The sequence below is a fragment of the Notolabrus celidotus genome, chromosome 1 (genome assembly GCF_009762535.1).
Source record: "Notolabrus celidotus isolate fNotCel1 chromosome 1, fNotCel1.pri, whole genome shotgun sequence".
Taxonomy (NCBI): domain Eukaryota; kingdom Metazoa; phylum Chordata; class Actinopteri; order Labriformes; family Labridae; genus Notolabrus; species Notolabrus celidotus.
This window is the reverse complement of record NC_048272.1, coordinates 19,235,549-19,262,421: the sequence shown is the minus strand read 5'-3', so window position 1 is coordinate 19,262,421 and position 26,873 is coordinate 19,235,549. Positions and strand designations below refer to the sequence as shown.

Below are 26,873 nucleotides of genomic sequence, written 5' to 3'. Positions count from 1 at the left end.
GATAAAATCCAGTCCCATCTTAAAGACAGGACTCAGTCTGATCTCATCTTAATCCACCATGAGCAGAGCACTTTGCAGCATTTAGCAGGTTACAGCAGTAAGGACAAAATTCCTTTAACAGGCAGAAACCTCCAGCAGGACCAGACTCATGTTAGACACATATCTGCTGAGACCGAGTTGAGGTTGGAAAGAGGGATAGATGAGATTGACCGGATCCCAGTGTGTCAGTGTCAGTTCCCCCTGCCAAAAACAGCCCTACTTAATGCTAACTAAGTATGCCAACTACCTGGATGGAAACGAGCACAGATGACTGATAACATGTTTTAAGACTGACATTATTTTGATCCAGAAAGTAGTGGTGCTAGCTCACTCTGCAAACCACTTTGACACGGTTTACCTGCAGACTCCTGATGTTTGAGGGGATATCAGTGTGTCAGTTCCCCCAGCAGTCTAAGCTTATAGCAGCATAACTAAGAGCTGGTCCAAGCCTGAGCCAGCTCGAACTATAAGCGTCATCATAAAGGAAAGTTTGAAGGCTACTCTTAAAAGTAGAGAGGGTGCCTGCCTCCCCGACCCTGACTGATTTATTCCAAAGGGTAGGTGCCGGATAACAGAAAGTTTTTACCTCCCATACTACTTACGACGAGCAGGCCCACATGCTGGGAGCGTAGTGTTCTAGAGGGGGTAATAGGGCACTATGAGCTCTTTAAGATATAAAGTTGTTGTTCCCCTTGAAGACTTTTCTTCTTGCATTAACTTGTAAGAATATTTCGATTAATATTTTGATTTAGTTACAAAGTTCACAGGGTTGGGACTGACTGAACGTACCCTGGTTAACATGCACATACTTTAGTTTTGAGTCTGCTGCGGGGCAACACATGACCAGAAAAGTGTCTTTAGCAGCAGCTGAGCACGTTGTGTCACTTTTTATAAAGAGACGTAATCAGCTGAATCAATTCTGACGACAAGCATTACAAACTATATTAAGGTTGTTTCTCTTCTTCTCGTTTTGAAGTCAGAATGAGGAAGAGATTTTGAGCTCCAAACTTTGTAAGACAGCAAAGAACTTCTTAATTTAAAGACCTTAATGTGTACAGGTTGTGAGTTATGTTTATCATACCAGTCTTATGTCATCACCTGTTAATTTTCCTGAAAATTGTGACTCATGTAATGGTGTAACTTCTTTTGAAACATCTGTCTTCCTCTGCTCAGTCAAATACTATTTACAAGTAATGCTCAGGGATCATACAGTCTTAAAAATCTCAATCTTGAATCCTTAAGTCACTCTCCTGTCATCCTTCTCTTTATTGTTTCCTGCCGTCTCCACCAGACACAAAGAAACACTTAAGGTGGATGATTAAAGCCTTGAGAGCAGGATAATCTTTAGTTTAGGTTCTTTAAGAAATAATTAAAAAGTGCTTTGATTTCCTTGGTTTAGTTCCGCAAATGTTAGCTGTTTGTTCAGTGAGTAATGAGTGAAGTTTAACACACGACGACCCCGTCAGCATCCCAGCTGAGTATAGTTGAGCTGCTTCAAAGCATCTGTAATCGATTTCTTTTTACAAAAACATAACGTTGAAGAAATATTTATTTATCACTAGACTGTTAAGATTTCAAACTCAAATCTTTCCCTCAATGAACTCCTCGTCCTCGTCTTTGTTGTTGTTGTTTTGTCTGCTAACTGACTGTGACGGGTTTTCCATTCCTGCATTTCTCTGAAGTTAATCAGACTGCTTCTGCTATACCAAAGACCTGGAGGAAACCAAATGAAGGGATCTCTGCTGGAGATGCTTCTCAGAAGGAGGATGAGGTAAGAGGAGACTGAGAGAGTTCAAGGTCCTTTTACTTTAGCCTTGAATTTAAATTGTCTTAAAATAAAAATGTTCTGATCTTTTGTCCTTTGATTGTCCGTGTGTGTGTTTAGATCTGTTTTACATTTGTCACCTGTTTTTTAAAAGATTGGTTTGAGTTCGAATAAGACTTTTTAAAATGCCTAGAAAGAATCAGAGTTAGCAGGGTAGAGTGAGAGAGAGGGAGAGAGAAGAAAGGCTTGATGTGGGCAATAGTTCAAGTGGAAAATGTTTCCACATGTGCGGTTGGGGGAAGCGGACATAAATGACTTTGGGGTGTTGTTATCGTCCGAGCACCACAGCTAGGAATCATTTATCATCTTCATGGCTGGCCCAGCCCACTGTATGTTGAATCAGTTCCGTCCCGCTCTCATTTCCTCTGCTGCACTTTCTCTCTCTCTGGGTTTGTAGCTGCAGAAGAGTTGTCACAACACAGAGTAGAATAGGTATGGCCTATTAAATGGCTTCATTTAGCCTGTGGTGAACAAGTGAGCTGTGAGGGATAAAGATATGTTATAGTTTATGAAGGAGGAACGCATTTCACACAGGTTGTGACAGGGGAAAGAAAATCATAGAAAAAAGGAATACAGGGCGCTTGTGGCCTAGCGGTCTAAGCGCCCCACATATAGAAGCTATAGTCCTCGTCCCAGAGGGCTCGGCTTGACTCCCAGCTCGTCGACCATTCACTGCATGTGTTCCCCCTCTCTCTACTCCCCACATTTCCTATCTCTCTTCAGCTGTCCTATCCCTAAAGGCAAATATGCCGAAAAAATATAACTTAAAAAATAACAATAAAACTGAGTAGATAAATAAGATTTAGAAATAAAATAGTTAAAATGAATTAAATAGTAAAACATTAAAAATCAATATGAAAGTAAAAAGTAAAGTAAGATGTTAAACCTTAAATAAAGCCAGACTGACTAAATATGTTTTTAGTTTACATTAAAAATTTTAGATTTATAATTTAGAAACAGGGATGATGTCGGGACATGGGAGCAGCATAATCTTTCCACTCCATGCCTCTAACCTCATCAAACCTCTCAGGTCCCACGTTTCCTCTTTTTATCTCTCGTTCGTACCCGGCCCTCTCTGCCCTCCTGTCATTTCATCTCCTCTAATCCACAGAGTGCCATTTTCATCACTCTGTTTTTATTCAGTCAGCGCTCATTTATCACTCCTGCACTCTTACCTTTTCTTTCCGTGTCCATTCATTTCACCTTGTCTGCCAATTACCTCCTCACAGCTCTGTAACTGATTATTATAGACAGTATTATTAGGTGAATGAATTGTGATGTTGCTTGTTTTTCAAAGTGATGCAGTGCAGAATCATTTCTGACAATACAACAGCAACCGCTGAGCTGTAATTATCTCGCTAAATGATCGTTTAAAAACACATTATGATTACAGACAAATATTGTTGTAATATTGAACATCTGATAACTGAGTCTCGTCTCCACGCAGGATGAGCCCAGGCCAGTAGAGCACCCCGCAGGAGATCAGACCCCACAGACGGCTCCTCTGAGCAGCAGCCCGGTGCCCCTGCCGTCATCGGTCTTCACCTCCAGCCCCGTTCCGGCTCCCGCCTGCAGCCCGAGGCTGATGGAAAACCTGCATCCCCCGAGGAGAACGGTGAGGCCGATATAGAGCCCATGAGGAACGGAGCGGGCCACACTTCAGAGACGGAGAGCAGCGACAGCGGGGCTACACCTGGAGACAAGGAGAACTCCACAGGGGCTCCACAGGACATCGAAGGTTAGACGAACAGATGTTTAAAGATACTGAAGGCAAAATATGTAAAAATATGATCATAAATTACATTCTTAAGATGACATTCAACTATTTCTGCACTTAGTTTGGGAATGAATATGTTTGCGTAACCTTTGTGTAATTTCCACCTCAATCTTTCTTTCATATGTTCCAAGAAGAATTGCTCTTTATGAATGTATATTTGCTCTTCTTCTCCTTCTTCCCTCTGAAACTCTGCTCTGTCGTCCAGACCTGACAGACACCAGTGGAAAGCGGCAGTATAACAGGAACTTCCTGTTGGGCTTTCAGTTCATGCCCGCCTGCATACAGAAGCCTGAGGGACTCCCACCCATCAGTGACGTGGTGCTGGACAAGGTGAGGAAGTGATTGAGTTTGATTTTCAATTAAAACTGTTGATGCCAGTAACACAGTTTGTTCAACACTGGCTTAGCTTGAGACTTTGATGACTCTGGATCCAGACCTCGCAGTTAAAAGATGTCATTAGGGCGTAGATTTAGCCTAATGGTTAAGTTGCACGCCCATGTGGCGGGCAGCCCGGGTTCTATTCCAGCCTGTGGCTCCTTTCTCACATGTCATTCCCCCACGCTCTCCGAGTGTCCTACACTATGCACTGTCCTCTCTATAAAATAAAGGTGTGAAAGCCCCAAAATATAACTTAAAAAAAAAAAAGATGTCGTTAAAAATCACTGATTTCCCTCTGATGAGTAACAGATCAGGTCCTTCTCTGATTTGAAAGTAAAACAAGATATCAACTTAACTTTTGTCCCATAAGGCCGTAGTGTCAGTTCATAGTGCACGTTGTAAAAGTAACTCACGTGTCATTTTAAAGTTCAATCCTCAGTCAGTCAGAAAATCAACACACATAGAGAATCAAGAAAAAGTATTTTGGTGTAAACTGAAATAAGTTAAAGCTGGGGTTGGCAGTCTCGGAAAACTAGCATGAATTTGAATGTAGCATTTCCTCAGGACTCCGTCTAACTCCTCCCTCGGAGCTCCTCCAAAACGACGCCCCCCCCCACTCACATGCACGAGCGCCGCTGACTTGCAACTATATGATGGTGGCTGATTCAAAACCATTCCTCACCAAAACATTATCATAGTGAAAGTTAAAAACACAAATAAATATGGCTGCTGTTAGTACTCACAACTGTCATGCTAGCATTATCCAGTTGTACCGGTGACACGATATCAGGAGAAAAGTTATAACACATATAAAACTGTAACAGCTCTACTGTTTGTTAAAGGTGTTCAGTGTAGATGCTCTTAGTTCCTACAGTGTTGACGGTTAGTGAAGGCATCAGGAGAGGTGTAGAGTGTGTGAGCTGGAGAGAGGAGAGACAAGAGGAAAGGCGTACGGACGGACGCTACAATACATATACATTTCTGTAGGACTTGGTAAATGTCATTCATTCTTCTGCTTGTCAGAGCCCCCGTGGTGAGAGCTTTTTAGACTCTGATCCGGACTACAGTCCTGAGCAAAGCACCTCATCTGGTCAGAGGGGACAGGCCCCAGGTTGAGCGAGAGGGGCAGTCAGTAGAGTCAGGGGAAGCAGAGGCAGGAGACGGGGACGAGGAGTACACGCCAGGGAAATGTACGGGCAGGAGGCGGGCAGAACGGCAGGACGGGATTTGAATGGTTTAAAATTTTGGCACCCAAAAAAGGCTGATTGGTTGGTGTTTTCCCAGGTTTACTCTGGCTGTAGATAGCAGCTTTTCTTCCTTCTTTTTTAAGAACACATTATGTATTGATTGCCATCAGGACATAAAGATAATTTTAACCAGTATAACAAAAAGTGTATCTAAATCTGATTACCAACCTAGCTTTAAGTTAAGTTAAGAAAAAATCAACATGCTTTTGTTAATCATTAATAGGGGGGTTAAGTATATGTATTTCACTGAACCATTTCTGAATATCTGCCGCACAGATCCCTTCATTTGCTCGCGGTTCTGCATGATTGTATGTTTTACTTTATTATTTTTCAATAAAAAATCCTTTAAATAAATATTTCATTTAAAATAGGAAAAAAGGAAAATAAATAAATCTGAGCAGGTCTACAAGCCTGACCTCTTGATGCTGCACTACAGACAGTGTGTATAAGTTCTTTAGGTTCCTAATAAAGGAAAATAACATTTATTTGTACTTTTTTTTTTTGTCACAATACCGTACCGAAAATGTACCAAACTGAGCCGAAATGTTTATGTACCGTTACACGCCTAATTATTAAAGTCAATAATGAAACACAAAAGCCAAACATTCTGTGGCTGAAGGTTGTTTTTCAAAGAACATATTGTAGTAATTTAAATGCATATCCTTATTCATTAATCTCAGTGTCTTTTTGGACTGTCTTCCTTCTTTCTGCTGCATCATACCGATTATTTTGATCAGCGTACAGCAGTTCTTTATTGCTTTACCATTGGCAACTGCATGGACGGTGCAGTGAAACTCAAAGTATAAGATGTATTTTAGATTCCTTTTTTTCCACATCTATAAAGTGGGCTGCATCCTACATACAGGTGTGACCTATCTACCAGTGTGAAAAGCAGAGGGAGGTAAACACAGGACTAAAGAGTGATGAACAAATTCTGTAAAGCTTCAATTAGTCTGAGGGAATCCTCTCTTGTGACGAATCCATGAGCAACTTTACAAAGAGTGAAAGATCTAAAATATGAATTTGCAGCTGCACATTTTAACATGAAAAAAATGTAAAAACGTGACGTTCTGCCTGTTTTTGTGTCTAATTGGAGATGAATACGTGGGAAACATTTGGCTCTTTAACAGAACCTCTCTCACATGAACCCAGTCACCTGTAAGGAGGTCAACCTGCAGAGTAGATAAAGTACCAGGGGTAGCAGTTCTAAAAGAGTAAGGGTCAAGTAGAGTCTGTGCCAGAATGTAGAGAAGCAGCATTAGTTGGACAAAATGAGAAAAGTGAAAATCCCCCCTCAGGCTCGAGGAGCTGTGATGAGAATTATTCATAATTTCTCAAGTTTAAAGATCAAAGTTTAAAAGATAATAAATGATAGATTGTGTGTATTAATAATGAAAAGAATGGTTAGTTAAAGGCACAGGTTTCATGAAACAGGGTTTTAAATCAAAGCAACCGGCGAGTTTCGACATCATTGTACTCTGTTCCAGTTTGCTTCTTCCTCTGATCCACACATACATTCGGTGGAGCATATGGCCCGCTGAAATGCTGTTTTGATTAAAATCACATTGCGATTAGGTCACACTTGGCTGTGTTAAGAGAACATGCCCCTCCCCCCACCTCTCCAAAAAAGAACAAGCAGACCGGCGAGCAGTTGATGTACAATCCCGTCCGCTGGTTTTCTCTGAGGGTGAAAGTGAAATCTCTCCGGGAGAGAGCGGAGAGGAAGTCAAGGACAGCTGAAAGACAAAGCTGGATTTTTTCTCCTCCTCCTCCTCCCCCACAACTATCCTGCGTTCCTCTCACTCTTCCTCCTTTCTATCTTCCACATCTGGTTCTGACTTTTTTCAGCTGAACTCATCAACAGAACTTACAACCAGAGTGGTAAAAAAAATGCAAAAAGCTGCTAATGTGGCACGAACGTCATTTACAGCAGGTCACCTTTAAGGGTCCACTGGGTTAGAAACGCAAACACACTGACACACACTCCTGTTACCCTACTGGCACTATTGTTAGGGGATCACTGCTCCCCCTGCTGTTCATCTCCGTCCTGTGTGTGTGTGTGTGTGTGTGTGTGTGTGTGTGTGTGTGTGTGTGTGTGTGTGTGTGTGTGTGTGTGTGTGTGTGTGTGTGTGTGTGTGTGTGTGTGTGTGTGTGTGTGTGTGTGTGTGTAATAATGTATTGTGTGTGCTATGTGTTGCGCAGATGAACCAAAACAAGCTGCCGTCTCGAGTGGTGGATGCCAGAGCGATTTCCAGAGGACCTGACTTCACACCTGCCTTTGCAGATTTTGGCCGGCAGATGACCGGAGGACGAGGAGCTCCAGTGAGTCACACACATGCACACACACACATTCAGGTTGTAAATACCTACAATTTACCACAGCCTGAGGGGTCTAATACTCTTATACTTATGCACAAAGGGTTCCCTTTAGCGTCTGCATGAGACACTTTAGGGTTTCAGCTTCCTCTGTTCACATCGGAGGTTGTCAAATACAGACGCTGTTAAACGAATGCAAAAGGTAACTTTGGTGATCAGTGTGTAAACTAGGCCTGCACGACGATACGAGAAAAAAGATCCAGTTTTGATTACATTTTTCATTATTTAGGCCACAATACGAATTGTAATAAACATTAAAAATGCGTTTGATATGCTGTAAAATTCACTATACAACATGCACTTCTATTGCCTTTCATCTTCTAAAAAGTGAGCTGCATCCTGCACACCGCTGTGATCAGCACACCAGTATAAAATGCTGTATTCTATTGTGTTGCAGTATTTCACCCAGAAGATGGTGCTCAAAGTAACAAGCAACAGCTACACTGCAAAGCATGCTTGATGCTCACCGAAAAAATGGATGTACAGTCATTTTTACGCAAAGCTCAGCATTTGTCAATGCAGATGTTGATGAAGGGTACACTCAAATCCAACGCCAAGTCTTAGCTTGTGTACCCGAGGTTTCATGTCTGAGTGGAGAAAGTAAATCCTTCTGTGGTGGAGAATTATATCATATTAGTGTAATGCTGTTTCAGACAGACAAACAGAGGTACAGATTAATATTTAGATAGTTAAAGAAGATATGACACCTAAACTGTATTCAACATTTCACTCTGCCTCTACCAATTTTTGTAAATACAATGCTTTTGAAATTATTTTGAGCAGTGCAAGCTTCCAGCTGACTTTTTGATGTAACAAATGAGTGTTTTCTTTACTGATTTACTTTAATATTTAGAGAGGCTTTCTTCAGGAATGATAAACACTCTTATGTGTTAAGTAAAATCTCTGCAGATAATATTGTGGGAGCTGTAAATATCACAGGATTTACCCTGCAGATGATTCTTTTGCTCCTGACTATTTTATGGAATGAATGAATGGATGTATGCGCTTGCTTGTGTATTGGAGACAGCTGACCGTTTAAGAGCAAACAACATTCATTTAGATGAGATCATAACCTGTCAGCACGTCTGGAGGTATAAATAATCAATGGAAAAGCTGCTGTGCTTCGTGTGTAGTTGTGCACAAGCGATAACACGTGACAAGATCAAATCAATGGGTAGGTTAACCAGTCTGCAGCTTATTACATTGAATATCTATCATAACTATAACGGACACAGGTGCAGGTTCGTCTGTACGTGTCCCTTTTATAATTCAAATGTGTTTACTGACAATCTTTTAATAAAAAAACACAAATCGTGCGTAAGCTGTGATTGGCCCTGTGCCATAGATCGCACGTGAACCCTGCTGCACGTTGATTTCATATTGACAGGTGAAGGTGGAACAGTTCAGCGGCACCACTTTACTCCATCAGTAGATTGTAATCCTGCATTTAAACAAAACTTGTGGAGCTAGTTTAATAGAAAACACTTCCCAATTTGAGACACGACTATCAGTTGGAAATCTCTCAGTGAGTTGTGTCCCTTCTACCTCACAGCTAGCAACACGACCGAAGGCTAACTGTGAAAGACTTAATAAAACATGGACATAGTCTACGTGACGTCTCCCATTGGTTTCTAAAGCGGAGTTATAAAGCCTCCGACAATGATTGCAGTATTTGAAATGCCAATATCTAGATGATGACCGAGCACGAGGCAAAGAATTTTTGCTAAGGTTAGCCACAGACAAACACGCACAATTTGCCGCCTTAGTGACCTTAGGGGGCGTGGCCAGATTCAATGCCTTTTCTTCTTCTTCTTCCTCTTGGGTTTTTATGACAAGTCATCTAAAAATAGTACATTTAACCCATTATAGTTAAAAAAATATATCAACAAAAATAGTAGCTGAACTTGAAATAAAATCTTGAAAATGTAATGAGTTTTCTGCCTTTATTTTTGCCAGATGACCCCTAAGTTTAGGATTAGTGAAAAGTGAATTATCAAGAGCATCAGTAGCAGTACAGGAAACACAGCCACATGCTCATATAGGTAGACTAATTTTCTGCAGACCAGCTAAATGAAGTCACATTAAATCACTTTGAGGGACAGCGGGGGTCGCAAGTCTTTGGCACCTATATTTTTGGGGTCTGAAAAGTCTGGGAACCCCTGGTCTATGTAACATATTTAATGTCCAAATAATCCTCAAGTCTCCTCCCAATCGTAATTATCAAATATGTTTAATTATTAATTTTTGGGAAAAAAACTTTATCTAAAGCATTAGGAAAAAATACATAGATCTTATACATATGTTAATATACTTTAAAAGTGCATTTATGGAGAAAATAACATAAAGTTACAGTTTTTATATAAATGTAAATCATAAGATAATTATTAATGGGAAAATAAAATAAAGGTAAAGTAAGATCAAATATATAAACATTAAAATTAGTGTCTGTGAACTATTTATTCTTTGAATAAATCTTGAATTTAATCCAATCTGTGTGATAATTTAGTTACTTGGCATTCATAAAATACGTGTCTTTTACATGTATGGTATGTATTCGTCTTCCTTTTTTGCAAATATGTTTAATATTTATGATTCCAGGTCAAACAGCCTGATGATGATAGTAATAATCTTAATTTATGTAGCAATTTAATAAAAGAGAATGTGAGGAAGATAATGCCTAAAAGTTTAGGAGAGAAAAAACTACAGCGAGTTGACAGCAGAAAGAAATGATAGAAGGGAAGATAAAAAGCTTAGGACTGCAAAACGATAAAACAATGTTGGAATACTTAAAACAACAAGAGATAATAGAATAAAACAATTAAAAGATTTGAGATATAAAAAAATAAAACCTGTCAGTGATGCTTCACGAAAAATAATAAGCAATGACAGAAGCAGACTGGGAAGTGTTCACAGCTCACAAACATGGCAGTGCATGTAAACACAAACTTGTTATTGAATCTTGGTTTATGACTTGTTTTTTGTCTTTGTTTGCATCCTCAGCTTATGAACATCGGAGCTCGGCGACCTCCACCCAGAAAGATCATCATGAACGTTTCAGTGAACGACGAAATCCAGCTGAAAAAGTCAGACAACGCCTGGAAACCAGGACTGAAGAGGGAGGGTCCATCAGAGGATCCGGCAATACAGAACACACAGGTAAGGCTGAATTTACACAAACAACAAGACTCAAAAACAGCTGAGTGTTCAGATACGTGTGGAGATCAATGCTTGTGGTGGTTTAATTATTGATAAATCATAAAATCTGTAGGGTTGAAGAGTTTAATTATTTAAAATGTGAGCTCAATTCATTATTCTGTAGAAACCAAACTGATTTAACCTACCAATAAATGAAACAACATTCAGACAGTATTAGAAAACAGTCTCATTGTAAGAGAAATCCAAACACACTGATTACAGTCTTCCACTTATTAAAGATTGATCAATGCTCTACCTCAAATTAAGTACAATGGCGTCTATTTATTACATATTTTTACTTCTGTACTTCATTTATTTTGACTCAGAACAAACTTTCAAACTATGTTTTATACTTTTTATGAATATTTGGACTAAGTGCTAAGAGTTGAACCAAACACAGAGATTTGATGAGAGTAAGAATTTAGTTGTGTTGTGTTGTGGTTTTTTGTGCTCTAATTTAAATTCACATTATTTTGATAAAAAGATTGTATATTCTACATTTTTACTACATTCAAATGATTAAAAGTATGACCTTAATTTATAGAGCATTTTCCAAAAACATGGTACAAAGAGCTTCATAAAGGCAGAGGAACAACAGGCAGGTCAAACATAAATAAACACAATCAAAGATGAAGAAATAACATATTTTCAAAGACATTAGATCCATTTCAAAGAATAAAACATTAAAGTTAGAATTAAAATTCAAGGAATTGCTCACAGGTGTATTGCTGTTCATTGTTTGTTCCACTTTTTGTAAAGATGTGTCTATAAAATGTCTATAAAGATTTATAAAATGATATGCCTCTACTTAACCCACACAGATATACATAAAACAAAAAATGACAACTTGATGACAACCTCAGTGATTAACTTCTATTTGTGTCTGAATCCCCTCAGGATCTCTTCAGGAAGGTCCGCAGCATCCTGAACAAGCTGACGCCTCAGAAGTTCAACCAGCTGATGAAGCAGGTCACGGATCTAACCATCGACACAGAGGAGCGGCTCAAAGGTGTCATCGACCTCGTCTTCGAGAAGGCCATCGACGAGCCCAGCTTCTCTGTGGCCTACGGAAACATGTGCCGCTGCCTCGCAACGGTAAGAAGATCGACTTATCAATCAGAGTGGGAAAAGTGACCAGACATACAAAGCATCTTTGTTGTTTGGCATCCTCACTGAAACATCCCTGCTTAACATCTCACTGAATGTTAAAGCCTTGCTGCAATGTAATGAGTGCAAGTTGAAAGTCATCACAGGTCAATACATATTTAAGATTCAGTTAATCATTTCATTATTAGCAGACTTAACCAAGGAATCCCAAGATATGTACACCCGCTAACTTCAGCAGGAGGAGGAGAGGAAGAGAAAGCAGTTGTTACAGGAGATGAAATAAACTTGTCAGCATTAAACGCTTCATCCCTCGAGTACTGATCACATCAAGTGTCTGCAGAACTTTATTTTTAAACACAGAGAGAAATTCTAACTAGACATTCAGGAGAATCACTTTTTATTTAATGAAGAAACAAAAGCTCTGTGGTATTAACTTTAAGTATTTTTTGTAGCGTGCAGTCGAGGTCGCAGAGAGTCTAAAAGCGTGGAAAGCAAGAAATCTGAGACAGAGGATAGATTGGTCCATTAAAGATGGACCAGAAAACTCTTTTTGGGCTGTATTAAAACATCTTGTTCTCATCTATCTTGCGTATACGATGATAATGTTTCACCTCTGTTATGTTATGTTTTCTTTAAGCTTCTGTCTTACTTAAACGCATAGACTGTATATATAATGACCAGCGTCGCTCCGCCTTTTCCCATTGTACGGTTTTGAAGCCAAAATATCCCGTTCCAGAACGCTGCCATCTTGTAAATTTTCTGCAGCCAGAGTCTGTGCAGTAGGGAATTTGTGTGTTTCCACGGTAACAAGCTCCACCCTACAGCGCACCGTCCCGAGGTCCTACGGAGTTTCTCTCTACGGCAGTTGTCAAAGTAAACCCGGATGTAAAACCCTGTTTTTTAACCTCTAACGAAAAAGAAACTTTTCAGAAAAAAGAGGCCTTGAACACAAAACAGTCAAATAATAACTACATATCACCACAGCATACGGATGTGAGAAACGTTCGTAGGACATGTATTTATTTTTTAAAGGCTGACCGCAGCCCCATTCAAATGAATGGGGGAGACAGAGTTTTTGACCTATACTGCAGCCAGCCACTAGGGGGAGCAGTTTTTGTGGCAGCCTCACTTTAGCCGAGCGAGATGACGTCTATTTTATATGCAGTCTATGCTTAAACACAGCGACCCCCCCACTCCCTGACTCGGCTGCTTAAAGCCTCTGGGAACCCAAATCAAAAAAAACGTCTTACCTATGATATTTCAGACCATATGTTAATACTAAAAACGATGTAAAAATATTAGAACTCAGCTTCGATCCATTTTCAAATATGTTTATACGTTTTTTAACACTGGGTTTTAAGGGGTTTTGGTTTAACCTAGATATTTATCACATAATTAATATCCAACCAATCAGAAATGAAACACTGAGTCACGTGCACACATGTTCAACAAAACTACTACGCTCCTGCTCAGACCGTCTCCTGACGTCTCAGCCAGCTCCCCTCAGTGACACCTTAGCTGTGCTTATGTGTCTCTGTCTGCACATCCACCGGTGAAGATGACAGCTTGCTGTAATTTTTTTATTTCCCTGACTGCGGTGGACTACTCTGGAAATCTGATCTCATTCAAGCTACACACACTGCTTATACATCTCTGTTTTGATCCGAGGGATATCACTGATAGTTAAAAACTTAAATGTGTCTGTAGTGATGACTTGATCAGTACAGCCCCAGAGTCTAGGTTGACCAATCAAAACCCTTGATGCAAACAGATCCAGGAGACAGAGTGCTTCAGTGCTTCAACATTAAACACTTTTAAAGGTTTAGTTTGTCACGTTACGTCTTTTCGTTTCTCTCTATAAACTGTTTCTCCCTTGTCTGTTGTTATCCAGCTTAAAGTGCCCATGACTGACAAGCCCAACACCACAGTGAACTTTCGCAAGCTGCTGCTAAACCGCTGCCAGAAGGAGTTTGAGAAAGACAAGGTGGACGACGTGGTGTTCGAGAGGAAGCAGAAAGAGCTGGACTCTGCTGCATCGGTATGTGATCCAGGAATTACTTGAGCGTGACACCAGATTTCACGCTCTATCAAATAATTTTTAGCACAGAGGAGATAATAAAATCCCACTCAGCTCTACCAAAGAGAGATTTAGTGGGAACCTTTCAGGGGAATGATTCCACACTGTCTCCTTTTCTCCTCCTCAGGCGCCGGAGCGCGACCGGCTTCAGGAGGAGCTGGAAGACGCCAAAGACAAGGCCCGACGGAGATCCATCGGCAACATCAAGTTCATTGGCGAGCTCTTCAAGTTGAAGATGTTGACGGAGGCCATCATGCATGACTGTGTAGTGAAGCTGCTGAAGAACCATGACGAGGAGTCGTTGGAGTGTTTGTGCAGGCTGCTCACCACCATCGGCAAGGACCTGGACTTTGAGAAGGCCAAGGTGAGGCGAGGGAAGGGAAAATGATGTTGCAGAGGCAGTTTTGTCCTGTGAGGTCATCACTGTTAAATAGATGGAGGACTAGTAGACACATCAGGGAGCTCTTACATTGTATTTATTCTTTATTTTAACTGAGACTGAGCTCTCTTTTCTTGCAGCAACACAAGTGAAATCAGGACAAACAAAAACATATAAACACAGTTGAAATAGTCACATAAGCATTGTTAAGCGTAACTCGTGTTGCTTTCAATGTTTTAAAGAAGTTGCAATGACTGTCCTGAAGTAGTTGAGACTCTGTCTCTTTAAAAAATGCCATATGAGACCAGAGAGGGCGGCCTGACTCCTAAACTGTGGTACCTCTATGCTGATCCAGTTTTGTGATCTGGTTGTTTGTATTTAAATGTTTGTAGAAAGGCGGGAGTCATCAGCGAGAGCCATATAAGCAAAACTCTGCTGCTTTATTTCTTGACCCAACGAGGGCCGGTCCAAAGAGGGTTCTAATACACACCTCAACATGGTTGATATAAAGCTCTCTGGATGATGGCAGCTGGGGTTTTTTTAGCCTTTGATCAAGACCAGGGGCCTCATGTACAAAGACTTGTGTGGATTTCCTACTGAAACATGGCGTAGGCTCAAATCAGAAAACGTTGTACGCACAAAAATATCCAGATGTATGAATCTGTGCGCAAAGATCAACAGCTGTAGAAACGTGCGTACGCCAGCCATGAAGTTGGCGCGAGGCACCGCACATTTCCACTGTCATTTCACTCTTGATACATCAGAACTTTGCAGTGAAAAAGAGCGTACGCCACGTTTTTGTGCGTACGCACCCTTTGTGTATGAGGCCCCAGGTGTCCCCTTGGTCTTGTCTAGTCCAGTATTTGAAACCCCAGCAGATACACTAGCAATACCAGCAGAAATATAAGCAAAACCATGTTCATCTGTAGAAGAGAAAAAGGTTGAATCATGTAGATCACCTTTTTTGCCAAATAGAGTTTGTTTTTAAATTAAAGTTTATTTTGTTATTTTAGGATATTTAGACTATTTATGGACGTAGCTGTCACTCTCAGAACATTATAATAACATCAAGGCTGATAGTGTATGATGAGTTGACTACATCTAGATCTCAAGCAAATCAAGAGGCTCACTGGCACAGAGTAAGGCCTCTAACAGGACGTGGTTTGTCCCGCTTAGCTGTGATAAAAACTTGTTTTACTCGCTAGCTGGAGTAGCAGGAAGACAGATATTTGGGGGGTTATTTATTTGGATTTATTTGAATTTTTGCCTTCACTGGATAGGACAACTGAAACGAGACAACAAATGTGGGGAGTAGAAGGAGGAGTCAAACCTGCAACCTCCGCAACGAAGACTGGAGACTGCAAATGTGCACATCTAAACCAATAGGCAAAACTGAGCCCAGGAAGTTTAAGTTTACTTCATTTCTAAAGCACCTTAAAAGCAAAACAAGTTCTGACCCAAGGTTTTTCACAAGAGCAGTCATAGGCTAGCGTAAAAAAGACAATATACAACTCAGAGAAAACGATGTGGAAGAACAATATAAGATTAAAATAGAAACACATTTAAAAGTAAGGAAATAAAAGAAGACGGTTTAAACTGGAAACTTCTGAGACCCCCATAATGTTATATATATGTTCTGTATGTAGCTTCTCTTTACACATCAGATATTTATGGAGGTTTCTCTGAGACAGAATTACATGAAGAGACGTAAAGAGAAACTTCTGGTAAGACTCCCTCACACAGCAGCTCCTCTGAGTTCAGGAAGTGTTTGTCAGAGTTTGTAGAGAACAGGAGGATCCTCACTGTCCTCACTGAGGACGCCCTATCGTGTTCTGTCTGACCGGCTCCCCTGCAAACTTCAGTGACTCCCAGCAGGACCCAGCGAGAGTTCTCCTACACTTGTTGAGAGACAGAACTGACCCTCAGGCCTTTCTGCTCTCTCTCTGTGCTCTCTCTGTGATGTGGAGTTTGATCCTCACCGTCTACCAGTCACCCTGCAAAAAGCAGCGCCCTCTGACCAGCAGGAGCTCCGCTGTGAGCTCGGCATAACAGCCTCACTGCTGCTGTTTCTCATTCTGTGTTTACACTGCGCTCAGACACAGAGAAACAGTTCAGCCTTATTAAGTCCTTTAGAACAAGGTCCTAAATCCTGCTTCTCGTCCTTCAGATGAGTCTGGTCGTGTTGAATGTGCTCTCATGTGAACACAGCAGCTTTAATGATGGGTCATTACTGCGAATTGGTTCTGTTTGAGGTTTTATTCTGCTTCAGAATGTTTCAGTGGAATCCTCAGCGGTGTGGACATCTCCTGCTCTGAGTAATAAACTGAACAATCGTTCAGTTCAGTGGAATAATGTTGAAACCTGCAGCCTGTCGATTAATGAACAGAGAGATGGTAAACATAACCTTCATGTCTCAAACTAACCTCTCTGTCTCCTCTCTCCTCAGCCTCGGATGGATCAGTATTTCAATCAGATGGAGAAAATCGTCAAAGAGAGGAAGACGTCTTCCCGGATACGGTTCATGTTGCAGGACATTATAGACCTGAGATTGGTGAGTGTGTCCACTTTGTTTTTATCCACACAGTCTGGTTCTCTCGTGTTCAGAGTTGTTCTGGCTCAGTGATTTTTCCCACAGAGGTTTACTTCATTGATCTTCGACCCTTTGGGATAATGATATTGGATATTCTGCTTAGTGAAGCTGCCACAGCTCTCGTTATCGAACTGTAACACCTCTTAAAAAGATTGATGGGGAGGAAAAAACTCACCTGCACCTGCAGCTACATGTTTGTGTGATGATCATTAACTTTAACCAGCAGGTTTATAAAGACACACACATTTCCAGACAAACTTCTGGCTCATCGTTTATTATCAGACAAAGAAAAGAGAGAGAGCAGGAGTTGATTAATAAGTGTCAGTCTTCTGTCCAAATATCTCACTGTGTTTATCATTTGTCATTCGTCTGAGAGACATCATCTGACAACTATTAGTGGACAGCCCTCCTCCCTCGTAGGTGTTCATCCTCCTGTTGTTCTGCTCAGAGTGTATCCATCTCATTTCTACTCCAAATGTTGTTACACTTATTTTACTTAATTTTTAGAATCAGAATATTTATCCTGGGAGAAATTCTGTCATTACAGTTGCTCTTAAACAATAAAGAATAATATTAACATAGTATTCAATTATAAATGAAATTAAATATAATTTCATATATTATTTGATTGAATATATATTATATTATTACATTTTATAGTATTAAATTAAATAGAGTATTGACTTGTATAGTAAGTTATGTATATAAATATGTTGTGGTAATGAATTATATAGAGTGTTAAATTATACATTCAATTAAATATACTTTTATATATTAGAGTATTAAATTATACTGAGTATTTAATCACATATTAAATTGTGTTTTAAAATGAATATGTTAGATTATTTTATTTTGTAGTATCAAATTAAATATATATATATATAAATCATATATCAATTTAATATATAATTTAATATATTGTATTTTATTAATATATATTATAGTATTAAATCGTATAGAATATTAAATTATGAGTCAACTTTTAAGATATTTCACTGGATTTGAAGGGCTTAATTGATTGTAGTGACTAAAAAAAATTGCTGCCAACTCAAGCAATCTGGATTTTCTTAACATGACAGATTAATCACTAATCGCATAAAAATGTGCACAGCAGCTGTGTAAGCATGATCAAAAGTACCAGCTGTAAATGTAATTATCTGTTAATATCTTTTTATTTATCTGAGATAACATCGTCTCTGATCTGTTATTATGTCTGCTATTAGTGTCTGTCCCTTCTGTCTCTGCTGCGTCTGCACACACTGTCATGCAAACATAAACACACACACCCATACAGAGGTTTGCTCAGGTACGTTCAGGTCCTCCTATCACTGTTTTAAAAGCTGGAAAGTAGTTCAGATGCCCCGCCATCTATCAATGACTGGTATGATATCATTTATGACATTTTTAAAATGGAACGGATTACCTTTTCTTTGAAGCTTCAGAAAGACAAGTTTGAGGAAGTATGGAGTAAATGGTTGTCTTATATTTCTATAAAAAGACCTTCTTTTGTTTAAGGTATTCAAACTTACTTCTATGTACCAAAGTATTTGTACTTTTTATTTTCTTGTGAAACAGACACCCCACGTTCTGTCATTGTCCTTTTCTTTTTTGTTTGTTTGTTTTTGTTCTTATTGAGTTCTGTCTTGTAACATTTAAAAAAAAAACAAGGTGGATCACTATAGATGATAAGTAACGAATGTAATTTGTACAATTGTGAACTCGTGATTCCAAATTTAAAAAAATTTAAAAAAAAAAAAACATACGCAGAATTAATCTATATTATTGTTGTTCCTTTAAAAGAAAGTATAAAGACTTTGGGCCACATGTCTGGACTCTTTCCTAACAGGGAGATATCTGCATTGATTACAGGGTGATTACATGACACAAGTTTTTTAAATCAGTAGACTTTCTTACGTTGAGTCTGCAACAGCGCCATAATGAAGCTGGCCTCCAATCCCGTCTCCAACAGATTGCAGATGTTGGTACAGTGGTGGGACGTTGTAAGGATGTGAAAGTACTACTGAACAGACAAAACCAAAGGGACTACATCAGAGTCTCTTACCTGACACCTGGAGGCTATTAACATCCTCTAATATCACAACTACGTCTATGAATTAAATGACATGAGTTGATTTCGAGACTTTCCTAAACGTGAAAACTTCTGACATTCAAACTGATGAGATGTAACGCTCATTTTCGTTCCTCTTTCAGCACAACTGGGTCTCGAGGAGAGCTGACTCGGGCCCCAAAACCATCGAGCAGATCCACAAGGAGGCGAAGATCGAGGAGCAGGAGGAGCAGAGGAAAGTGCACCAGCAGCTTCTCTCCAAGGACAGCAAGAGACGGCCAGGTCAGACCCACAGTCCAAATCCTCTTTAAGGCTTAGAGTCACATCGGCACAGCTACTGTGACTCAGGAAGCCTGCGAGCGCACAGACAGGCTTCCTGTCAGTGCAGCCTGCAGAGACGCTATTGTGCCCAACAGCACACAGAAGCCCCCTACTCCCTCCCATCCGCTCGCTAACCTATAACATTTCATTTAGTGCCGAAGGAATTATCAAAAACGCATCTCTGAACGCCTGTCGCACAGTCCTTAGACTTTTGTGGATGAATATACGGTCACATATCCGGTCAGTTGAATTTAAAATGTAATGTTTGTGTGTGTGTCTCTTTGAATCCAAGACCCCAGGGAGCAGAGAGAGCAACAGAGAGAGCAGCAGAGAGAGCAGCGTACAGCGCAGAGAGAAGAGACCTGGAACACTGTGCCCATGACCAAGAACAGCCGGACCATCGACCCCACCAAGATCCCAAAGATCTCCAAGGTGAGACACAACTCTCTCTTTTTCACACTATCATCCACCCCAAACAATCCACATGTCGTCTTATCAGCTGTATGCCCACACTGGGAGGAAGAGGAAGGTGATTGTCTGCTTTTATTGCATGGATGAAGCAGCAGTAAAGAAAAACAGGACCAAAGATTTATTTATCTGAAGCGGTGTTAATTTCGTTAATGAGAAGTATGATGATAAATGTTCGTCAACGACTCATTTTTCATGACGAAAACGAGACTATGACGAGCTTAAGTGCTACACTGATAATAAAAACTCTAACGAACTTATGTTTTGATTTTGTTAACGAGACGATAACGAGACGAAAACTTAAGCGGCGGACCGTCGGACATTAAGAATTCATATTTCCCCGCTGTGCGTCTAATCTTTAAAGATAAAAGTGATGCCTTCCTGTGAGTTATTATTTGAGGGGTGCAGTGTTAGCTTGGTCTCTACCTGCAGCAGGAGTGCTGTGTGAACCAGCTCTCCAGCCTCCATGCATCTGTCTCAGTTTCATTGATGATTTTTAACCCATTAGTGATCAAGACACAACCAGGGGACGTCTGTTTAATATTTGACGTTAGACGTTTTTGCCGCCATTACCGTAAAAAGCTCCGCGTCTACAGCTTGATTTGATCCAGTTTGGTGAAACATCAGACACATTTAGTAAATTTTTATCAACTCCTTGGTGAAAGATGCAGATGCATTTCAGAGTGCTGTGAACTGACTGACTGTCCAGGACGCCTGTTACTGCAGGTGCATTCAGGGACTGTCGTAAAAGTGCAATACAGACCTTTCATGGCATTTTTATTTGAATCTAGAGAATAAAAACACAGTGACAGGCTGAATTATTTAACTTAAAGGGATATTTCAGTTTTTTATGACTTACAGTACACTATTGCTCCTGCAAGCCACAATGCGTGCCGGTGAGCTCTTCCCCTTTAATGAGAAAATTCCCAGAGGACCGACCGGCAAGCTAAGCTATAATTCGCTGCGGACAGGGCCGCCTATTTCGCGTAATTTCGCTAAAGTTGAGAAAATATGGTCCAGGCATCAACAAGCACGTAGCAGGATCAAGTAGCGGTATCGGTCTTTAGAGTGAATTCAACTCATTTTTCTGCAAATTTAAAAGATGGGACATACCTGTCTTTATCCCGGCTGTTCAAACAAGCAAACCTCCTGTAAGGCAGGGAACTCTGGATGATGAGTGATGCAGACTGGAGCCCTATGTGAGCCGCTGGTATTCTCTGATTCAGAAAGGTCCTGAAATATTGTTGTCACTAAGTCCCTCTCCCGACAGCAGAAGCTCTCTGGGTTCGTTTGCATGGGCTCACAGTTTACACACCGGCACCACCAGGTAACATGGGATCTCTCCTGCTCACTCGTTAGCACAGAACTTTCTCCCCTCCCTGCTAAAAATGCTACGTGCTTGTTGATCCAAACAGCTGATCCGCGTGTATCCGTGCTCATACAGCGGAAGAACACCGGTCTGCGAGGTGCATCCGAAAATAGTGCCAAAACAAAGGGGGTTTCTGACGGCAAACTGAATAGATCCAATTTTTTCTACTGGTGTGTACATTTGCACCGTGATGAGTGCCTAGCCATATTTTTCTTAACTTTGGCGAAATTACATGAAACAGGAGGCCCCGTCAGCAAAGAAAATAGCCTAGCTTACCTGCCGGTGCTCTGGGAATTTTCTCATTAAAAGGGGAAGAGCTCACCGGCACTCATTGTGGCTAGCAGTAGCAATACTGTACTGTAACTCATACGACCCCACTTAAAAAAAAAACTATCACTTTAAGATATGACACAAGCAAAAGTGTCAAAACAGTGAAATGTTGCTGATTTTAACACTTGGTACAACCCTGATACCGATATTTGATCGACTTCATTAATTATTTAAAGAGTGAAGATGTTTCGGCAAAAATCAAAGACTAAAATGTTTTCAGTTTTCGCCGACTAAAACTATATAGGGCTGGAAAGACTAAAATGTGACTAAAACTAACCTGCATTGTTGTCTAAAGCCAAAATTAACACTGATCTAAAGTGACAAACTGAAGCTTCAACTCAAACTAACACCTGACAATAAGTCAGGCGAAGCAGCAAGGAATGAGAACCAACCAGGAAGCAAACCCCGGCCCCGTGTCAGATGTTTCTAATCTAGTCTAAGAAGTCGTCGGTGGTTCTTCGTGTCTGGACTTGAGGAGTTTTTCCGTGTCAGTTTTGAGCTCCTTCACTGGCCGCTGTGGTTGTTTAAGTTGAAAGTTCCATAACACAGCAGATACGTGTTTACACAGCAGCAGCTACAGGAATCCTGCAGCTCCTTATGTACACACACACACACACACACACACACACACACACACACACACACACACACACACACACACACACACACACACACACACACACACACACACACACACACACACACACACACTCTTTCCCTGCCCTTATATCTGCTACATTGTTGTGGTTTATGTGCTCAATAGTGCTCAGGCTCTCTGCTGGCTGTATGAGGTACTGCTGCTTCTAAAACCAAACATTTACTATTTTTTAGAGCGCCCTCTGCTGGAGAAATCCTATCGTGTGTTACAGTTTATGTCAGACAAATTCACTCCCTTTACTTCTATATATTTGGGACATTTAATTTACTGAAGCAGATGTTATATTGTTTATTATGACTTCAACTGCATGTCTACATTTAACCAGTGCTTTCCTTATGATGGCAAAATGAAAGAGTAATTTAAAACAGATCAAAGATGGACTACAGAATTTTTTGGAAAGATATGGTTACTTAGCAAGCCTTGTGCAAACATTAGCAAGTCCTTCCTCAGCAGATTTTGAGGGATAAGTAACAAGAGTATGAAAATCTACACCAAACACACTGCTTATATATGCTCAGCACATTAAAACTCCACCCATGCACCTCTAAGCTTCTTTATCTCTCTTTTTCCATTCTGTTTTCTAACTTGGACTTAAACTCTCACTCTTCTCTGCAGCCCCAGATGGATGAGAAGATCCAGCTGGGCCCTCGGGCTCAGGTCACGTGGGTGAAGGGCAGTAGTGGAGGAGCCAAAGCCAGCGACTCTGGTAAGAAAACATGAACTGTACATTGAAAATAAACAAGTGAAATAGAAGATGGGAGTATTTTACAGACGAAGAGAAAGCGACAAGTTGTGCACAGAACACAGAAAATTTTCAGGACGGCTGCACGCAGAATAAGTCACTCAGACTTTCTCCTGCCAGCAACCTTGTGAAATTCCTACATGAGGTCGAAGTAAGGTGATGTGAAAATCCAAAGGGAAATACCCAAAATCATGAGTGCGTGGGGTCGATGTTGGTATAATGCAACTCACAAGAGCAACACATAACAGGATGAATAAAAACATTAAAGGCTGAAGAAGGAAAATCATTTTCAACAAGGGACTTTGCATCTCTGTTGGCTTGAACGTAGCCTTGATAAAAATGTAAAAATGTTTTCATAGTTTAGGTCTCTGTTTCTACATTCCCCATCATGTCATAAATATTACACTATAGCTTTTGAATCATGCCTTTAATGTCATGTTCTCCCTTCTGAGACAATTCTCTTTTCAGAGGTGCGTATGTAAAAGAGGCGAGTGAGAATCTCTTGAGTCAGAGTGCACGCATCTCATGTACAGAGGCCCGTTCATAGAGGCTTAAAAACACCACTGAAAGTGACTGAAGTGGAGCTGGAGCACTTTTCTTCAGCTCTTTAGTTTTAACCACATCATAATTTCAACTTGCAGCGATATGAAACCTCTTGAGTTCAAAGTAAATTACATCTAAAGAGATGAAATCACTAAAACTTGAAACACTGATGAGTCGGTCAGAATGTAACCGTAGCATGCCTTCACGTCAGACGCTTCTGGTCGGTGTTGCTTCAGAGAAGAAGGAAGATCTTCTGACCTCGGCTCAAGTTGAAAATCTTTATAGTTGTTCTGAAATGATCTATAAAGAATCAGGAGTTCATGCGTGAAAAAGACAAATGATGATCCCACACTCGTCCTTCTCCTCATCATCAAACTGCTTTCTGTGGGAGTTTTGATTCAGAGAACATTAGCAGTAAAAATGTCTTTTAATGTGAGTTTGAATCAATGAGCATTTTCTTTCTTTTTCTGCTCATTTTTCATTTCATTTTTTTTTCACCCAGAACTGTCCCGGACAGCCGGCCTCAATCGTTACTCTGCGCTGCAGTCGACGCCTTCACCTCAGCCCTCCACCACTCCCCCACAGAACCAGGACTTTGACTCCATGAGAACTCTGGGGAGGTAGGGGACAACACTACTGTTACAGCTCTGTTTGTCTGCTCTGTCTTATACGTTCTGAGAACACGGTAGCATCATTCCTTATCGTGTCGTTTCTCTCTTCCAGCGGTCGTAGCAGTACAGCGAGGGAACGCAGTGAGAAGCCATTAATCTCCGCCCCTCCATCCTCGCGGCGCGGACCCTTCATCAGAGGCGGGAGTGCGAAGGAGCTGCTGGAGAGTCAACCCCCCGAGGAGCCGCGGAGAGACCGAGGACGAGAGGGTGCCGAGCCCCGGAGACCCAGTGTCACAGAGGACAAGACGGAGCTGGAGCGCAGCAGAGGCAGGGAGCCGGGTGAGACATGCACTGCTGCATCTGACCTGATATGCTTAACATTACTTTACAAGACAAACAGTCTCTTAGGGCACAGCACTGAATATTGTTTCTTATCAGTTTAAACCATAAAGAGGTTTTTATTGAACAGCAGAAATCACATGTTTGTATTTGATAGTTGAAGAAACAGAAGTTGCTCTTTATTATGAAGCATATTCAGCTGTTTTATCTGCAGGTACAACTTCCTCTGCCTAGCATACTTACATTTTTAACCTGTGCAGACCTCTATTTAGTGATTATGCTTCACTAGAGGTTGCATTTTTTGCATCTAAACCTTGAACATTACGCTTTATTACTAGTATATTTGAGGCTCTGAAGTTTAAATCGTACTTCTCTGTTATTTACTAGAACATTTGATCAAATAATTTCTCTGGATGAGATCATTCTTTCACCATAATTCATGATTTAAAGCTCTCCTCTGTTGTCTACAAAAATTACCACTATAAACACTCCTCGTGGCATCAACAACAACAGATGCTCACTAGCACCATCAGTTTTTTTACCTTAGTTTTTGTTGTTGACAGTGAAACCTGAGCCCATGCAGACTCCAGACAGACCGGCTCTGTCTGAGGAGGAGGTGGAGAGGAAGTCCAAGTCCATCATCGATGAGTTCCTGCACATAAACGATTACAAGGTACGGCGATACACAACAAACCAAGTTTTAAATGTCTGTTCAATGAATTAAAAGCTCTAAAATGTGCTCTGGTTAAATTGTGAAATGTTGTAAAATCAGAATAATCAGGTTTTAATCTTCTAACTTTGATAACTTAAACATTTTAGAAATATGCATCATCCTTCCCCTCACCTCTCAGTCTTCACCCTCTCTCTTTGTTTCCCGCAGGAGGCCGTTCAGTGCGTGGACGAGCTTCAGCTGGGCTCTCAGCTGCACATTTTCGTGCATGTTGGGGTGGAGTCGACTCTGGAGCGCAGTCAGATTACACGGGACCACATGGGCCAGCTGCTCTTCCAGCTGCTGCAGCAGGGACTCCTGCCCAAACCCCAGTTCTGCACAGGGTCAGTTCACCTGCTTATTGCACGGGACCTTAGAACTTTTATCCTCATTTTAATGTTTTTAAGTGGAGTAGTGTGATGTGAGTCAATGCCAGGAAGATGGTTATCAGTGAGTTTCCATGAATATATTGTATGTTTTTTTGCACCCATTTGTATCAGATGGGTGCTTTGTATCAGGCGGTAATAAAGTATAAGTACCCCTTTCGATATTGAGAAGAAGAAACATGCTGGAGCTTCTCTGTATTTTGTGCCTGTTTGTTTTTTGTGAATGTGACTGGTGTGAAATTTAATGAAGCACACTTCATTGTTCTAAAATTAGTCCTTTGATTGATGTTTTGGCCTCAATAACTGATAATAAATAATTTTCTTTGTTTAATGTAATTTCTCTCAGCATTCTCTTTATTAACATTAAACCAAACACCATGAGCTTTGTGTTTTATGCACACTCATTCTTATGCCTGATCTTGCTTCGTTTTAATCACAGGAACTAAAGTGTCATTGTTAAAAGTCGTGTCTTTGTTTCCTCAGGTTTGCAGAGACGCTGGAGCAGGCGGACGACATGGCCATTGACATTCCCCACATCTGGCTGTACCTGGCCGAGCTGCTCAGCCCCGTGCTGAAGGAAGGGGGCTTCTCTATGAGAGAGCTCTTTAGGTACGGAGAGTCAAACGCTGAGTATTACTTGAAAGTTATCAAATGTGTTCCCTGTTCAAAATGTCCCAATCCTGAGAGATGGAGTTTTATCCTCCGGTTTCCGGTCAACAAGGAGCAAGGTGCTGCTCGAGTGGCGACTGTTGCAGCAGTTATCTTATTTAGCACTATCTATTATGCTGCTGTAACACTTTAAATTTCCCCGTTGTGGGACGAATAAAGGAATATCTAATCTTATATCTTATTGATTTTGAGGACCTCAGGCTCAGAGGCAAAATCAGTTCAAGTTTTCAGCATTCTTTGTTTATACCAACAATAAACCAGTTTAATCAAGATTTTCCTTCATGAGTAAAATGACATTTTCTTCCTTCTGTGCTTCCACTTTTCATTTCAAGGATGATTTCACATTTTTCTGTTTAGTTTGGTTTCTATAGTCTGACTGAAAACGAGTAACTTGAGTTATTTAACTTGTTTATCTATGTGTGATAACGTGAACAGCTTTGCAGATTTGTGATGTGATGTGTTGTTTCTGTTTCTTCACAGTGAACTAAGCAAACCTTTGCTTCCTGTGGGAAGAGCCGGGATCTTAATTTCTGAAATACTGCACATACTATGCAAACAAATGGTAAGAAACACTTGAATCTGTCAGAGTTATGATGTGTTCCCTGCTCTTGCTGTAAAGCCAGTGGAGTAATCAATAGCTACTGTGTAATCTGGGGTAGATAGATGATCA

The 26,873-nt window shown here is 40.6% G+C and overlaps 1 protein-coding gene and 1 long non-coding RNA gene across 2 annotated transcripts in view; one reads left to right on the top strand and one right to left on the bottom strand.

Annotated features, from left to right (window-relative positions):
• The window catches only part of eif4g3a (eukaryotic translation initiation factor 4 gamma, 3a), an 87,182-nt gene that overhangs the window by 54,138 nt on the left and 6,171 nt on the right, over nucleotides 1-26,873 (top strand). Inside the window, 19 exon segments of the mRNA XM_034683595.1 lie at nucleotides 1,722-1,810; nucleotides 3,312-3,432; nucleotides 3,435-3,602; nucleotides 3,847-3,971; nucleotides 7,469-7,588; nucleotides 10,643-10,798; nucleotides 11,735-11,932; nucleotides 13,836-13,982; nucleotides 14,149-14,385; nucleotides 16,847-16,951; nucleotides 19,202-19,340; nucleotides 19,672-19,811; nucleotides 22,820-22,910; nucleotides 23,992-24,109; nucleotides 24,213-24,439; nucleotides 25,003-25,112; nucleotides 25,320-25,492; nucleotides 26,018-26,143; nucleotides 26,684-26,765. Coding sequence (XP_034539486.1) covers nucleotides 1,722-1,810; nucleotides 3,312-3,432; nucleotides 3,435-3,602; nucleotides 3,847-3,971; nucleotides 7,469-7,588; nucleotides 10,643-10,798; nucleotides 11,735-11,932; nucleotides 13,836-13,982; nucleotides 14,149-14,385; nucleotides 16,847-16,951; nucleotides 19,202-19,340; nucleotides 19,672-19,811; nucleotides 22,820-22,910; nucleotides 23,992-24,109; nucleotides 24,213-24,439; nucleotides 25,003-25,112; nucleotides 25,320-25,492; nucleotides 26,018-26,143; nucleotides 26,684-26,765 — 2,672 coding nt within the window.
• Nucleotides 16,642-19,334, bottom strand: LOC117812693. Its single transcript, XR_004631262.1, has 3 exons — nucleotides 18,905-19,334; nucleotides 17,166-17,250; nucleotides 16,642-17,060 (listed from the first exon to the last, which is right to left on the bottom strand). It is a non-coding gene; the product is annotated as an uncharacterized LOC117812693 (long non-coding RNA).